The sequence below is a fragment of the Drosophila serrata genome, unplaced genomic scaffold (genome assembly GCF_035046125.1).
Source record: "Drosophila serrata isolate PLE 108 unplaced genomic scaffold, ASM3504612v1 contig_228, whole genome shotgun sequence".
NCBI classification, from domain to species: Eukaryota; Metazoa; Arthropoda; class Insecta; order Diptera; family Drosophilidae; genus Drosophila; species Drosophila serrata.
The window spans coordinates 1,942,865-1,959,161 of NW_028257126.1; the positions used below are offsets into that span (position 1 = coordinate 1,942,865).

At 38.7% G+C, this 16,297-nt stretch overlaps 2 protein-coding genes, 1 long non-coding RNA gene and 2 other non-coding genes across 6 annotated transcripts; all 5 read right to left on the minus strand.

The window, feature by feature from the left end:
- Positions 1–3,920: 3,920 nt before the first annotated feature.
- On the minus strand, positions 3,921–4,819 carry LOC147644157 (uncharacterized). Its single transcript, XR_015271030.1, has 3 exons — positions 4,410–4,819; positions 4,326–4,356; positions 3,921–4,197 (listed from the first exon to the last, which is right to left on the minus strand). It is a non-coding gene; the product is annotated as an uncharacterized LOC147644157 (long non-coding RNA).
- TRNAY-GUA (transfer RNA tyrosine (anticodon GUA)) lies at positions 4,569–4,662 on the minus strand. The gene is made up of 2 exons: positions 4,626–4,662; positions 4,569–4,604 (listed from the first exon to the last, which is right to left on the minus strand). It is a non-coding gene; the product is annotated as a tRNA-Tyr (tRNA).
- Positions 4,820–5,632: 813 nt separating the features above from the next.
- TRNAY-GUA (transfer RNA tyrosine (anticodon GUA)) lies at positions 5,633–5,725 on the minus strand. The gene is made up of 2 exons: positions 5,689–5,725; positions 5,633–5,668 (listed from the first exon to the last, which is right to left on the minus strand). It is a non-coding gene; the product is annotated as a tRNA-Tyr (tRNA).
- A 440-nt stretch (positions 5,726–6,165) lies between these two features.
- Positions 6,166–10,516, minus strand: Cyp313b1 (Cytochrome P450 313b1). 2 transcript variants are annotated; one of them, XM_086830096.1, is made up of 6 exons: positions 10,126–10,516; positions 9,683–10,061; positions 9,561–9,630; positions 7,174–7,300; positions 6,944–7,117; positions 6,166–6,839 (listed from the first exon to the last, which is right to left on the minus strand). In XM_086830096.1, exons 2-6 carry the CDS (start codon positions 10,056–10,058, stop codon positions 6,252–6,254), a joined length of 1,335 nt encoding a protein of 444 aa, XP_086686222.1. In that variant the 5' UTR covers positions 10,059–10,061; positions 10,126–10,516; the 3' UTR covers positions 6,166–6,251. The 2 variants fall into 2 exon arrangements, with proteins under 2 accessions (XP_086686222.1, XP_020813097.2); XM_020957438.2 differs by having other exon boundaries at positions 9,683–10,072; positions 10,126–10,511.
- Positions 10,517–11,118: 602 nt separating this feature from the next.
- Mkk4 (dual specificity mitogen-activated protein kinase kinase 4) lies at positions 11,119–16,107 on the minus strand. The gene is made up of 5 exons (XM_086830097.1): positions 15,458–16,107; positions 14,456–15,300; positions 14,262–14,402; positions 13,873–13,958; positions 11,119–13,809 (listed from the first exon to the last, which is right to left on the minus strand). Exons 1-5 carry the CDS (start codon positions 15,486–15,488, stop codon positions 13,635–13,637), a joined length of 1,278 nt encoding a protein of 425 aa, XP_086686223.1. The 5' UTR covers positions 15,489–16,107; the 3' UTR covers positions 11,119–13,634.
- Positions 16,108–16,297: the final 190 nt, after the last annotated feature.

Below are 16,297 nucleotides of genomic sequence, written 5' to 3' on the forward strand. Positions count from 1 at the left end.
AAAATAAAATAAATTCCCGGCACCTGGAATAATATTTTTAGAGCTTTTGCCGGCTATCGCAGTGAATCCAAGCGAACCTAAAGCCACACAAGCGCCGTCCTATTGCATTTTGCAGAAAAGTTTTTAATTAATTGCGCTGGCCAATTTTTCGGCACTGGCCAAAAGCTTCAATTCCAAATGGGAGATGGCGGGGACAGGAGTCCCAGAGTGGACCACATGAACATCGCTAATTTGCAGCAGGCTATCAAAGCGGGAACAGTGGGCCAACGGGGGTCGGGAGTGGAGGAGCCGAGTCAATCAGTTGGCCATTCGGTGGGTTAAGTGAGCAGGAGCAGGAAGCAGGGAGCAGGGAGGCGGCACCAAGCCACCCCTGCCAAAGTTCCGGGCATTCGCTCGCTTCGCACGCCCCATGTTTGCTAATTTATGCGCCGCTGCAGCCGCAGGACGACGGTAAACAGTGAGCGGCAAAAAGTTTCCCCACTGACAGTGAAGGAAGAAAGAGGTTTCGCTTGGTAGCCGACGACTGGCATACGCTGTCAGGGGATATTTCTTATATATCAAAATGAAATAAGCATGGAATATACACTTAATGGTCACTTTATATTCCAATTGAATAACTTACACTCTGTTGCAATAATATAGTTATTATCTTGTTATCCCTTGATTGATAATTATTATTCTTCTATTTATTTGTACAATATTAAATAATATGTTTTGATCGTTTTAACAAAAATTTGGTGGCCAGATATTACATCAGAAAGAGGTATGGAAAGGGTGTTGAACAACGAAATGGAAATGTGAAATGGTGAAAAAGGAAACAGGAACAGGATCGGAACAACTCTGGCTCCTGGCAATGCTTGTCATTGTTTTTGCCCCTCTTGTTCGCGCTTTAAACTTTGCCCTCGCTTCGTATCCCCCGCCCAAATTCATTACACATTGATGGCCAGGTCCTGTGTCTGTTATCCTTCCACCCACCCGTCGATCCTTTTACTCCATTCGAGTGTTTCCCTTTATTTCCTACGGTCTCTGTAAAAAACAATTTGTCAAACAACAAGCAAAAACTTTCTTCAGGACGAGGCAGATGGAACTTATTAGTCGACGGGCCAATTAACCCCTTGAAGAAATATATCCTGAATGTAACATTTTAAAACTGATTTAATATTATATTTCATTTTTAAATTTGTAATAATTTTTAGCTAGCACAGTAATCGATTTCTGATTTCCTTTAACTTAAACTTTAAGTTAAACGAGAATTATAAGGAAGAAATAAAAGCATTTTGTTAATTTTAAACACGTTTTGAAGATTTGTCACTTTTTTAAATGTCAAAATTTATTAGTCAAAAATATTTAAAGTTACTTTAAAATTCTATAGATAAAATATGATATTCATTACCAATTAAACTTCAATCAGTTTAAGGTGCCAAATTTATATTGTAAAATTTACTCTTACTTGGTTGTCAGGGGGTTAACTCTGTGTACGGAGGAGAGCAACAATATGTCGGATTCTTTAAACTTTAAGTTAGGTTTGGAACTGATATGATGTGCCCAAAGTGCCGTAGAACAAGTGCTGCCCACTTCTCTCCAGCTCGAATGGCTGACATCCCTCGAAGGCTAGAATTTGCTCCACTTTGTCGGGACGTTTTGTTCGGCAATTTTGCGCTGCCTGGCAGAAAAGTTTCTAATGCAATTTTGTTAAATATTTTTGGCTGTGATTTCGTTTGGCGTCGTTCGTTTGGCCCCCCACAAATATGTATGAAGTTGGGCCGCCTTCCCGCCCGATCAAAGTGTCCCAAGTAGTGTAAGCTGCCCGACGGCATGCGGCTCCTTTTTCATTTGGGCAACTGCAAACTAAACTTTCCGACCTGCCAAATTGAGTTGCGAAGTTGCTAACTGTCTCAACTGACAGGCCACATATGAGGCTAATTCAATTTGAGGTAAGCGATGGGGGCACTTTCAGCTTTCGCACGCCCCTTTCCCGAACTACAATAACAATTAGTATTAACACATTGATGAGGCCCCATCGCAGTTGCCTCTGTGGTTTGTTGTCCCAGTAAATGTGGCCGGGATTTGCGCGTGTCCCGTAAAACGGGAGTAAACTTAATTACAGCTAGGATCTGCAGCGGCATCAGCAGCTGCTTGTTAATGCGGTTTTCCGGGGTGGGAATCCCCGGCGCCCAGTCCCGGCTTAGAGTTGGGTTTTGTTTATTGGCCCAGCAGCCACCATGCTCCTGCGGGTGCCTTCAGAAATGCTATACTGTAATTAAGACAAACAAAAACCCGTCCAAACACACACACCACAAGTCGCTGCATTGTCAAGGCTCGAGCAAGTGTTTTACCTGATTTGTGGTTCAGCTGGAATCCGAGGAACTTCGGTTAGGGGTTAAAGGTGTCGAGGAGCAAGCTTTGATAAATGGCTATGGATTGCCTTTGGTATCTAAAGATTAAACAAAAGAAACCTTTATTCAAGGCAGTTTAGCTTGTGACATTCAATCTTGACATGACGTATATTTTCCACTTAAATCTATGTATTCCTCTAATTCAGCATTATGGCTAATGCCACTAAAGTGGAACCACGATTTATATTCCTTGTTGAGGTCGCATCCAATTAGGGCTCGAAATGTGCGCTCATTAAAATCGGATTTGGTATGCAGGTGAACAAAAGCCATCGGTCTGCGATTGAGGAAGTCAGTTGACGCGGAAAGCGGAGACCTTGACTGCAACCTCGAGCACCCAACAGGTGAGCAGGTGAACAGGTAAGCAGGTTATGTGGGAAGCACATCCAAGCTGTGGCCAGTCTTGGCATCCGACCACCTGCTCCCCATTATATTCAATTAATCACATTATGCAGGCTGTCGGGTCGGATTTGGCCAAGCCCAATTCCATCCAAGGGACTTGCCCTAGCAGCACTATAATCAACCGAATCCATATCCGAATCCGAGTTAAATAAAGGCAACGTCCTGGCTTGTTATACTAATAACTGGTGGCTAGTCAATTAAGGCGACTGGCCAAGGAAATCCAGCTAAATATTTTATTATGAGCCAGCGTTTGTCTTGATTATTCTCCAGGACCACGCCGAATGGAGGATGGTGAATGAAAGGAGGGAGGCATTTGCCGGAGGGGACGCATAACTAATTGAAAACTTGCAAAAGTTTTTCTCATTAATAATAAGCCAGACCAAGGACCCTGGCGACTATTTGCTTAAGAAGCTCGCTGCTCGGTGCCCGGTGCTCGGTGCTCCTCCTGTTCAACGTCAGTTTGATTTGTTGTAAATGATTTAATTACTTACTGCAAGGCGCTGGGAAAGCTATTATTAAGTAGGATGCCCGCCAGGCCGCACTAAACACGCGTATTAGATTAATGTTGTGATTACACAACCCTCCACATCGCGAGTGTTTCCGAAAATGAAATTTACACAGCTGAGTTGAAGTTAATAGTAATTATAAATTTTGTGAAATATCTTTGTTTTGATACATTATATTGCAATTAATTAAACATACAGTTTTTAAAGAATTCAACATTCGAAATATTTATCACTCTTATGTACCATTTGGTTCGACGAGATATTTTACTCAAAATCTCCCACTCAAAGATCAATATTTCTAAAGACTCTCAAAAAGATTACTGTGATCGACTTGGAAAATATAAGTTCAAAAATTAAGTTAAAAAAATTCAAATTCAAATATATAATTAAATATACATAACATATATATGTACATACATTATTGTGCCTGAGTTAAGTTCATATATCTTAGGGCCTATGGGTATTGATTACTAAAACAGGCATTATTTCAAAGTTGATTAACTTTAGAAGCATCTAAGTTGAAATACATTTATAAAGACATGACAAACTATATGAAATTGAATTTAATATAATAATACATTTTAATCAATTTGATGATTACTATTAATCTGACCTCAGCTGTGCTTATGTATAACTAACACCCTCGCCTGGGCTTGCTGTACTTTGAAAAGTTAACGAGTCGCAATCGCTTATTGCATACTTTTCAGCTTCGTCCCGAGAGTTTCCCTCCTTATTCCGCAGGATTCACGTCGACAAGGACGCAGCTTCTGCTATTGAATTATGCATATTTCGTTGCAGGCAGCGGAGCTTGAAGTGAAATGGTAGCTGGAGGCTGGTCGCCCAGACAGCAATCTATTCGTTTGACAGGCGTCCAGAGTTGAGGGAAGGACCAAAGGCTGAGAAGGTGGGGTGCAAAATAGAATTATTACCTTGGCAAAGTGTTGATAAATTGTATTTGCAGCAAGTCAATGATTAAGTTATTTAATACGACCATAAATACAGTTGACCAGCAGTCTATACTTACATTTGACTTGGCATCATCACATCGTTCACAGCTGAATCAAAAAGAATTAATTATTACTAATTTAAAATAGGGAAAAATGTATACTTTGTTATATGTGGACTGAAATTCCATTTGAGGTATATTTTAACATAAGACCGACTTTAGATAAGAAAACATACATTTAAAATGTACATTTATATGTAAATAAAAAAAAAAAAATTTAACTAATAAATTTTTATATATAGGAAAAAATATAACAAAAAATCCTTCGAGCCGGATTTGAACCAGCGACCTATGGATTTCTAATGCTTGCTTTGCCATCTACAGTCCACCGCTCTACCAACTGAGCTATCGAAGGTCTGACGGAAAACTTGCCATTGTCCACTTGGCTCCCAAGAGAGATAGAGAAAGAGAGAGAGAGAGAGAGGGAAGACAGCGTACGGTAGTACTCTATTTTTAGCTGTTGCTTGAGACGCTCCCTCTTCACATATATTATTTACGAACAATATCGGTCAAATAAATAGGTAATTTAACAATCTTATCAAGGCAAGGTCGACTGCTCTTGTTTTTTGAGGCATTACGTATAGATTACTTACAGTGGTGGAAAAAATAATAGTAATTTCATATTTAAAAAAAAATTAGTGATAAAATCACAAATGTTTTTAAACATGATTTCAAGAAAAGTAGGTATTTTTTTAATTCCACATATTTAAAAAAAAACATAAAGATAATGATAATTGAAGTTAATTTATTTGTATAGCCAGCTTTCTTAGACATAATTATTATTTATTTTCAAGTTTAAAAGATCATTTTGGCTAAAATACAATATAAAAACTTACACAAATGTTATATATCTTTACAATGTATAATAGACGAATTGTTTTGTCCTAAAATTTCTAAATAATAGGCAACAAATATATATTTCTTAATTTATTGTCATATTTGTACAACGGATTTCAATGTTTATTGCAAAAGAAAATTTCTGAGATCTGTCATATGGTCTTTATCAGCAGATCGTTTTAGAAAATAAAGACCATATTACAGTATTTTCAATGAAAATTAACATTCTTATACATAAATTTAAGGGACAATAAATTATTAAGCGCCAAGAAAGTGTAGTTGTATTTTTCTGCAATCGTACTTTAAAACTTGAATTATCGCAGGAAGAGACAATTTTTTCCAGGAAATATAATATAATATAATATATAATATATATATATATATATATATATATATATATATATATATATATATATATATAAAAATACAATTCGAATTTAAACCTTACCAAAATATACAAAAAAAAATATATGTAGTTTCTAAAAAAATCCTTCGAGCCGGATTTGAACCAGCGACCTATGGATTTCTATTATTAACTCCCTATCTACAGTCCACCGCTCTACCAACTGAGCTATCGAAGGTCTTACGGTCCATGCGTCAAGTCTGAGTTTTGCTCGGGAGCGAGGGAGAAATATAAAATATACGTAGCATAATGTATATTTTTACACTAACATATAAATAAAATAAATTAAAAATGGTTCCTATATAAAAGAATATCAAAAATAACCTAAAAATTCCTAGGCTATAGATGATTTATTCAAATTCAAGGTATTAACAGTATTCCTTTGTGAGATGCCTCTACAAATTTCCCTTCCATACCAGTGACAATATCTTGCAAATTTACACATGTTTCCGACATCTTTGGGGATAAATTAATTTAGTTACTTATACACATCGTATGCTGCAGACCAGTGGGCAGGGATGAGAACAAGTGCAAGCTAAAATCCATTATAACCATTTGCAAGCTGGCAATTTGGACCAGCCAAAGCGGTTCGTTAAAGCAAAAGTGAAGAAAACTCAATTTCCGACGCACGGAAAATGCAACAAAAATGACACTTTTAATTGAAAAATTACAGCAACAAGTTGGCCGCCCCTCTAGCTCCTCAATTATCGTCGGCTCACTTGACACAGTGGATAATCTTGGAGCTTAAGGGAGATATTTCCCTTCACCAGAAGCTCCTCCAACCGTGCCTCTGTGCTGATGCGATAGCTGTAAAATATTTTGGCCAACAGAAGCTTCATCAGAATCTGGGCATATCGATAGCCAATGCACATGCGCAATCCCTTCGTGAACGGGACGAAGGCGAAGGCATGCCTCTGTGGAGCGTCTGCTCCAAAATGAGCCTCTGGATTATAGGTTCGGGCCAGAGGACCCCACACCCGCTCATCGCGCTGCATATTGTAAATATCGATCCCGATCTGCGTTCCTCGAGGGATCACAAACTCGCCGTCGTCCCGTCGCAGTTGCAAATCCTGTTCCGCCGATCGCAGGACCATCGGCACAGGAGCAAACAATCGCATGGCCTCGTTGATCACCATTTCGGTGTAGTCAAGTCTTTGCAGCTGCTCCAGGGAAACGTAGCCAGTGGGCGGCAGCTCCCTGACCAACTCCTCGTGGAGCTTCTCCTGGTAGCCCGTGTGCATGGCCAAACAGAGAATCGTAAAGTATAGTGCCGTCGATGTGGTTTCGAAAGTCTAAGAGTAGGGAGGTAAATTAACATTCAACCTGCAGATTGTGGCAATTTTGTTCGCAGTTTTTATTCACGTCTGCTGAGAATCGCTTTGGCATGATCACTTACCGCTGCTATTGTCACATTGGCCTCATCTCTCACGTCCTGCCAACTCAACTGTCCGCGTTCCACATGCTCCCTCACTTGTTCGATGAAAATAGCCTTGGAATTGCCCCTCGTCTCTGAATGCTGTTGTTCCGGGCTGGCGTCAGAAGCCACCACCGAGACAATCGGCTCGAGAAGCTGACGGAGAAGGAGATTTGAAAATAATGGTACAAGGCACTAAGCGAAAATCTTACCTGTTCTATAAATCCAAAAAGTATGCCAACCACCTTTTGCTGCTGCCCAAAGAGCCAGGATCGTCGATAGATGAGTCCCGGATAAAGCCAGGGCGATAGCATCCGTTTGACACACACTTCAGTCAAGCTTTAAATAAAATCAATATAATGTATAAATTTATTAAACCACAGACCTTTAGTGTTAATTAAAAAGAAGTATTAGTATCGATAAAAAGACAACCGAAGTTCATTAAAAAGATATAAATCGTAATTAAATATTAAGTATTTAACAAAAAAAATAGTTGTGGTGTTAACGGATGACAGAAGTGTTAAAATGTTCCTATATAAACTTTTCGTAAATTCCCATTAGTCAAACTGCAAGATACTCAGAATAACACATCGGCTGAAAAGTCCCGGGCCTAACATAGAAAACGCGGTTTTTATACCCTTGCAGGGTATTATAATTTCAGTCAGAAGTTTGCAACGCAGTGAAGGAGGCACCTCCGACTATATAAAGTATATATATTCTTGATCAGGATCAACAGCCGAGTCGATCTAGCCATGTCCGTCTGTCCGTTTCTACGCAAACTAGTCTCTCAGTTTTGAAGGTATCTGAATGAAACTTTGTAGTTAGCCTTCTATATACTCTCACTCGTATATATGTCGGAACGAGCCGGATCGGACGACTATATCATATAGCTGCCATAGGAATGTTCGAAAAATGTTTACAAAAAAATGTTTAACTTTTTCAGTTTTCAATAGAATTGGATCAGAATTTGAGATATAGCCATTTTACTATACTCTACAATCTTGCATAAAATTTTATGAAAATCGGACTACTATATTATATAGCTCCAATAGAAACGATCGAGAAATGAATACAATTAAATTTATAACCTTTTCAGTTTTCAGATGATTTTCATCAAACTTGAGGTATAGCCATTTTATATTAGTCTTAAATTTTGTGTCAAATTTCATGAAAATCGGACGACTAAATCATATAGGTGCCATACAAACGATCGTTTGATGTAGAGGAAAAATGCAAATCTGTGACTGTAAAACTGCAAATATAATATGTATAGGTAAATTAAATGAAAGCAGGTATTACTTCATTGTTTTTTAACACAAATATAAATAATTTGTATGGATTCCTATTCATAGAAGTTCTATCTGCAAGGGTATATAAACTTCGGCGTGCCGAAGTTAGCTTCCTTTCTTGTTTTGGTTTAAAATTTACTTTATTTATCAAATTAATCTTTATCTAGAACAAAGCAATCATTCTAGCGCCGCTCTAACATTTTAACCACTTTTGTAGAACGATTTTTCTTTTGCCTCAAAATAGGCCTCCATTTTCGTGATATCCTCTTCATTGGTGGAAAATTTCTTACCGGCGAGCATTTTTTTCAGGTCTGCGAACAGCCAGTAGTCCCTGGGATCCAAATCTTGAGAATATAGTGGATTTGGGAGCAATTCGAAGTTGTATTCATGTAGTCTTTGCCATTCTTTTGATTGACTTGTGACACGGTGATGATGTGAGCACGGTCTTGATGTGAGCAAACGCGGCACCCATTTTGAGAAGAGCTTTATCATAGTCAAATGCTCATGCAATATAAATCTAAAAAATTCTTTTGATATCTTTACGATGTCAGCTAACTGACGCAACATCACTTTTTGATCATTCAAAACGATTTTGTGGATTTTTTTGATGTTTTCCGGTGTTACCTCCTCATTTGGACGTACACTGCGTTCTACATCTTCAGTGTCTCTAAGACCACGTTTAAAGTCAGCAAACCAACGTTTTTTTGTTTTTTTTTATAGAGCGAAGTGCCCATAACACTTTTCAAGCCAATGCTTTCCTTGAATGGTATGTTTTCCGATCAAGAATCAGTGTTAAATCAAAACACAAAATTGTGTTTGATCCATTTTTTTGAAAATACAAAAAGTAGCGTCACTCATAACATAATAACTCACAAACTAATGAGTAGAATATCATGAAATTTTAACAGCTGTCCTATGAAAGATTGTATTAACTAAAAAAAAATTAACTGCAATAAAAAAATTGCGATTTATATGTTAGGCCCGGGACTTTTCAGCCGATTTGTTACATTAATACAGACTTTAGTCAGATAACCCACATAAATCAAGACTTTTATGCCTTCACAAGATCATGTTCTAAAACAAGAATACACATATGTTTCGGAACTCTAGCTAAGAAACCTCATAGTCATAGCAGAATCGGTAAGTAATTATACTTTTTTGTATTTTAATTAAATTTTTATAAAAATCGAAGAACAACTTTTTCAGTAAAAGTAATATAGGTACTGAATATGTAACTTTACACTATAAGCAATATCCTGTTGATATTATATGAAAAATGCAATGTATCGATCCCTAACACCTTTACTTACCCGTTATAAGCTTCAAAAATAGCAATAGAACCATCGTGCTGAAAATTCATTGTCCTACCCATGGTGGTCTCTGCAAGTGTTGTCGTTAATGAATCAAGAAAAGAATCGAATAACAAACTCACGGCAAGCAGCTTCCAAAACGATTTTCTTGAGAATTTGATAGATCTCCAACCTCTTGCCATGCTGCACACCTTCTAGGTCCAGTTTCTGCAGTAGTACCTCCGCCTCGGCATTGAAGATGGGCAGGAAATTGCTGAGAACCTGGCGACCAAAGGCGGGATTAATGAGGCGGCGGTGCTTGTGCCAACGGGGCGAACTGGACGTGAAAAGTCCGTCACCTATAGCCGAGCTAATGAATCGGTATAGATCGCCTTTATTGGTGCAGTGCGTCGAATTAAAGATTTGCTCCACGGTGCTTGGATCGTTGACGTACAGGAAGCAGTCGGTTCCCATCCATGATATAAACGGGGCTTTGAACTGCCGCGACAGACCGTCCATGTACTGCAAAAAGGCTGCAAGTAGTTCAGTGAACAGCTGGTCAAGGGATATCCCTCCTAAGGCTTACTCGCCGGATTCATCATCTGTAATCCCATGCCAATAAATGGCCATCCAATGGGTCCTCTCAACTGCCAGGCTGCCCTATAGTACCTCCGGCGACTCCACAGGAAGTAAAACCAAAGCAGCAGCAGCCAGCCGATGAGGATAATGCAGGCCAGCATGTCGATGAACTGGAGGGCCTCGATCCGCTGCCAAAACTTTAATTCCTACACGCGCACTGTTCAGAGGATGACTGAGGACACTCTGATCGGCTTATAGCTTCATTCAGTTTTCTATATGCGTCAGTGGATCCCAAAAAAGTACCAAGACTATATCCAAACAAATTTATTAAATGACTTTTTGCAGCCAAGCCCTTTCGAAGCAACTTTTTAGATCGGCTTTACGCGAGCGACTGCTGGTTTCCCGACTTTTTCTTGATGTTTGCATTCAAAATCGGACTAAAACGGGGCTTTGTATCTCTCTATGTTTGAGTATTGAGACGTCGCCAATGGATTACGCATTTGCAGTTTAATATGGCGCTTTCCATGTTCCACCACGTTGTGAGGAATTCTCATTTAAAATGCAATTTCCATGCGAGTCGCGTACATTTCAAAATTATGCCAGTCAATATACATAAACCAGGCCCAGCATAGAAGTGATTTCAAAATACTCTGACAAATAAATGTTTTCAATTTGAGTGTTGTAAAATTAAGTACACTTTCCAAGAGGCTACTGACTTTAAGCGGGATAGACCGAAGGTTGTGAATTTGCTTTTAAACAAAGACCAACGAATAATTCGGTAGGCGTACTCACGTTTATTTTAATTTTATTAAATGATAATTCTGAATAATCCGCATACCCGATATTAATAGAGAAGCTCCACTTTGTCGTCAGGGAATTTTCTTCGATTTTGTAATTGGTTACGTATTGTGTCAACAGAAGCGTCAGTTGAGTAGGCGTATCGGTGTCCATGGGCGCCAATGCCCAATTAGAAGTACATTAACAATTCTATTAGCAATGATAGAGTTTTTAAATTATAATTTTTATTTGCTATTAATATTTTTACAAATTAGTTTTCCATTTGTGGTGTTTTGTCTTTCAATCTTCTTGAACAATACATCGTTCTTTACGTATTTGTATTTTCCATGACTGATACAATTTCTTGTTGTTTTAGTACCCTTGTCTTATTTTAATTTTTGTCGAGATGGAGACACAAGCCGGCTTGGTTATTTAAATAGGCTAATAAGTTGGTAAAACTACCAATGGGTTCATTATATATTAGAAACTGAGCATCCCGATCATTGGACTACCGCCAAGACTTCAGAAAAGTGTTGCACTCTCTTATGTGTAAGCTAGGTTTAAAAGTTTGCAAATATTAATATTGTGGACGTTGTGTTTCCAGTTTTGTCATTGATTAGCTTTAGTTAGGAGTTTAAGGATACGGCTTAAAGACCTTTGGATCAATGGAAGCCAATCTTTGGGGTGGTTGGTGTTCAATTTCTTTGGGGATTGATTTTGGGACTCATACACATAGTACTGTATAATACTTTGCTCGACTTGCAGTTAGCTCGTAGAATAGTATATAAATATTTGCCAGTCACATGTCCTTAGTATATCTAAAATATTTATATACACCATTCATATGCCTAGCCATGTTCTCTTACTTTACAAATAAGTTATAGACCTTTTTTATTGTCAAAAATATTGACGACTCGCGATTGCATTATTCCAGACATTACTTGACTTAACTTCTATATGGTTAAGCCTACGTCTGTTTTATTAAAAGTGATTTGCCAACTTGTTATTCGGGGATTACATTCCACATGCTGCAACACTAGTTAATATTGTATCAGAGACGTACATAGGTCTTACAAGTGTGATACATGGGACTCCCTCGAATTCGTTTTGTTACGTGGAATGTTGTTAACTAGGCCGAGAACATTGTCATCAATAAAATTGTGTCGCAATATGGTATCGAATTTAGTTCTGCGCCTTAGTCTTAGGACTACCTCATCCACCTTCCTAGCTTCACAAGTATTCCATTTATAATATTTTCGCAATTCTATACACATCGGTAAAGAGGATACAGGACTCTACCCTAATGCAACTAGGATGTTTTCTAGGCATAGTAAAAATATATGTATGTCTATATTTACTCCGCTCCAACTGCCGCATGCTGTAGCATTTTATTTTGCGAAACGAAAATTGAAAAATAAAAGATTATGGCTGCAGGGCCCGGTTGCTTTGCTTATTCTATATGCAACCTGTGCAAATATATATATTATGCATGTATATCTGTATACAAAATAAACTTTGCTTTCACATTGGCGCTTGCGTAAAAAAGTTAATAAAAAAAAAACATTGGCATGGTCTTTTCTTCTTTTTTTACGTTTTTGTAAGCTAATGTTTTTTATGTTTTTTTTCGACGGAAACAAAGACGGTGCCATTATTTTGATGTGTACTTTTGCTGGGAGGAAGTGGCGGTACGGCTATACGTAAGCTTGGAGTGTAAAGGCTAGGCTAAGGATAATAAATGACAGATGCGTTTTGATTACATTAAGTTTTAGTTCTCTCTGGTTGAGTTTCTCCTATCATTTCGGTTTATACTTAGGCACAATACATTTATTTTGTTTTTATTTTTCAGTTTCACATTTTTTTTTGTGTTTGTAGCTGTAACTTTTTGCTAAATATTTTTGCTCCGCTTACGACTTATTACTACGCATAAAAACGGGTGTAAATGTGTGTGTGTACTGAGTGTGTGTCGGTTTTGTGGTTAATTATTACATATTATGGGATTAAGTTGCATTTTTCCTGCAATAATTTCTACTATAATTCAAACATCTCAGCCGCTTGGCAATTATTTAAAGCTTTTCACAATCATTTTCGTATGCAAATTCAAAAGTCTAATAGGATTACAAAAATCGTTTTAATAAATAATGTATAATTGAATTGTTTTTGTTGAACTATTTCCCACGCTCCGCAAACACGTGTCAATGTTGTAGTTAGTTTGTATTGGTAGTTAACCTTGAACTATTTGTTTAAAATATTGCTTAAGTTTCGCTTGTGGGTGCTATTTTTCTCCACAAAATGCATCACCAATTGGTCGGGAATCATTAAAAAACATTATAAAATGCTTGTTTTGGCTGAACATAAGAAGCATTAGCAGGCTGCGGTGAAGCTTTGGGCGAAATCTCTGACTACGCTCCACCGCTCTCCAGCTTCTATAAAAAATATAAATGGAAATTTAATCATAACGCAAATTATGCGCACAAAGCCGCACATACTAAAAAAAAATTCAATTACAAAGGGCCTTTTTGGGTATTTGAACTTTACATACTTTGCCTTCTATCATTTTACATACGTTTCGCTTAGTTTTGTATTTCTGTTTAACAAAATACGCGCTATGTTTTCTACGAAATGCTACAAAGTATACAACAATTTAAATTTTCTCCTTCCTTTGCTTCGACTTAGTTTGCTTTTTTCTTTTTTACTGATTCTTAGTTAATTTATGGCTTGCTCCCTTTTAACGCAAAGTAATTAACTCTCCGCCTGCTGGTTCGCCGTGAACTGTGTGATTCCGTCTTTCTCCATGGACTCTAGTATATCGGCCACATACACAGCCACATCGGTATGACTTGTCTCTCCGCGCCGGATGAAGGGCATCTCCAGCAGCCGGCTGTATTTCGGTCGATCGCTCTCCTTTTTAATCAGGCTGCGAAGAGAATATAACACAATTATACAGACCTATCAACGTGCACTATTTATTAATGCTCACCAAGTGTTTACAAAGTCGACAAACTCTTTGGAGAACTCCATGCCATTGTAGGAAGTTAAAAGTCGGGGCGGTTCGCCCTGAACAACCTGTGGAAGAGACAAGGGCAGTAGGTAAATGGTTTCTCCAGACAAATTATGTATCAAGCAGTTGTACAGAACGTTAAATATTAGTGAGCGGTAATGTAAATAATTATTTAAAATACAATTTTTTAGCGCTGGAATTATTTTTATAAAAAGGCAAATAAATGTTTCTACAAAAGCCAGGAATTGCATCTCCTGAGATGCAGTAGTACGCCGCCAATACAACGTGTAATTGTTATCATTAAGAAGCTAAGTAAACTTGTTTGCATTGGAGTCGTCATAGGCAGAATAATTTTTTGTAGACCTTACCTGACACAACTGCTCGAATACAGAGTCCCATTTACGATACGGGAATGTGCCTGTCGCGACCTCCATTAAAGTGATTCCCAAGGACCAAACATCGCTGCGTACATCATAGCCCTTGGCCCGCTCCGGATCTATGCGTTCGGGCTGCAGGAAGTTCATAGAGTAATGAAATTAATTGATTTAAGGGATCAGCTTACCGCCATGTAGGGCCTACAGCCCGCATCCTTAGTTTTGGCGATCGAGTCAACCAGCTGACCCGAAATACCGAAATCACACAGTTTAATGTCTCCACGACGGTGAAGCAAGATATTGCTTGGCTTTACATCCCGATGAATGATTTTTAGTTCCTCTTTCAGATAGTTGAGAGCGTTCACTGTTGCCACCGTGATCTTGGCCAGAATGGACTCGGGTATGTGGCGCTGCTGCTTCTCGTATATATACTTGTAGAACTTGTCCAGCGATGTGTCCATAAGCTCCATGCAGATCCAGCAGTCGCCCTCCTTGAAGAGCGCCCCATAGAACTGAACTATATAGATGCACTCGTTGGACTTCATGACCACCTCGAGATCCATGAGAAGCTGCTTCTGCTCCTTTTCGTCTACGGTGGAGCGAATGCGCTTGACCGCCATTACCTTGTCAAGCTTCTTAAATATCATTTTGTTAACAGCCCCGAAGGCACCGCGACCAATTTCTCCCTCGTCCTCGAGATCATCCGATGTGAAATGATGCGTGTTGGCAGGACCCTCGCCAAACTGTAGCTTGCCACAGGCCTGCTGGCGTATCCGCTCGCGATGACGGTCGGCCGCCGAGCTGTTATTACTGCTGCTGCTTGAGGCCAGTGGAGCTGCAGTCATCGGCGGCGGTGGCTGTAGTGGCTGCTGGGCACCAAAGCAGCGAGACACATTATTATGCTGCGATGAGGAACTTGAGCCCGAGGATGTGGAGCCCGACGAGGTCGACGAGGTGGACGAGGGCGGATGGCGGATACTGAGGTTGTTCAGGCTAAGTTGATCCGGGGGATCGCGAGAACGGCTGGGTCCGGCTGAAAGAGTGGAAGAGATACTGGTCTTGATTTTGGCTTATCACTGCGTTGCGCCAGATATGCGTCACTGTTTACTGCTGGCGAGTATGTGTACCTCCTGCCTGCCTGCATATGTGTGGGCGGCTGCGTTGAAAAGCAAATGCTTCGATATACTCACTTGCGAACAAATTTTTCGGTCGCTCGGCCATTGTATGTGATGCGGGGTCACTGCCTAAAAGTATCTATGTCGCTGTAGCTTTGTGTGGATGTGTTCTTGTCCAAAGGATGTCTGCTCCGTGTCCGTCCGCAGTTTTCAGCAGGCGCCGCGCCCCGAATACTACACGTTGACTGTGGCTGCGTTTGGTCCGCCAAATCGATCGGTCGCTCGCCGACGACTCTTGGCTTTCCGCTGGATGCACCGCAACTACTTTTTCACTGGTAGAGCGCACATTTATGCATTTTTTTTCGCAATTTTGCTAAACATTTACATAAATAGCGCAACCAAAACAGTATGACCAGCCTAATCACTCAATTATACTGTCCCACAGGAATATACCAAATATACAATTTAATTTTTTTTTAATAAATAACAACTTTTTTAAATACCAAATATTTTTAAATACCATCATGCCTCCAATTTTGCAAATTTTTAAACACCTAAATTATATTTATTAAAGCTTTTAAATGTATTGGTGTATAAATAAGGCATTTTTTATATTTCTTATATTTATTCGCTTAATTATACTTTCCCACAGAAATATACCAAATATACAATATACCTTTATTTTTAAATAAATACCAACATGCCTCGAATTTTGCAAATTTTTAACACCTAAAACATATTTATCAAATTAATGTATTGGTTAATAAATAAAGTTTTTTTATTTTAATTCTTTTTAATTTCAGTTTGCAAACGGATTAATAATTTATGAACATTCCAAGTTTTATTAATAATTAATATAAAGTAATAATAGCGCAGTTTTTGTGTTCAGACAGACGGGATATGCCAGATATAACC

Coding starts and splice junctions, on each gene's coding strand:
- Cyp313b1 (XM_020957438.2), bottom strand. CDS start 10,279: ATGCTGGCCTGCATTATCCTCATCGGCTGGCTGCTGCTGCTTTGGTTT. Junction 7,118..7,173: donor TTTTTGGATTTATAGAACAG/GTAAGATTTTCG, acceptor CTTCTCCGTCAG/CTTCTCGAGCCGATTGTCTC. Junction 6,840..6,943: donor CCAATGTGACAATAGCAGCG/GTAAGTGATCAT, acceptor CCCTACTCTTAG/ACTTTCGAAACCACATCGAC.
- Mkk4 (XM_086830097.1), bottom strand. CDS start 15,488: ATGGCCGAGCGACCGAAAAATTTGTTCGCAA. Junction 15,301..15,457: donor ACCGAAAAATTTGTTCGCAA/GTGAGTATATCG, acceptor CCACTCTTTCAG/CCGGACCCAGCCGTTCTCGC. Junction 14,403..14,455: donor GCTGTAGGCCCTACATGGCG/GTAAGCTGATCC, acceptor AACTTCCTGCAG/CCCGAACGCATAGATCCGGA.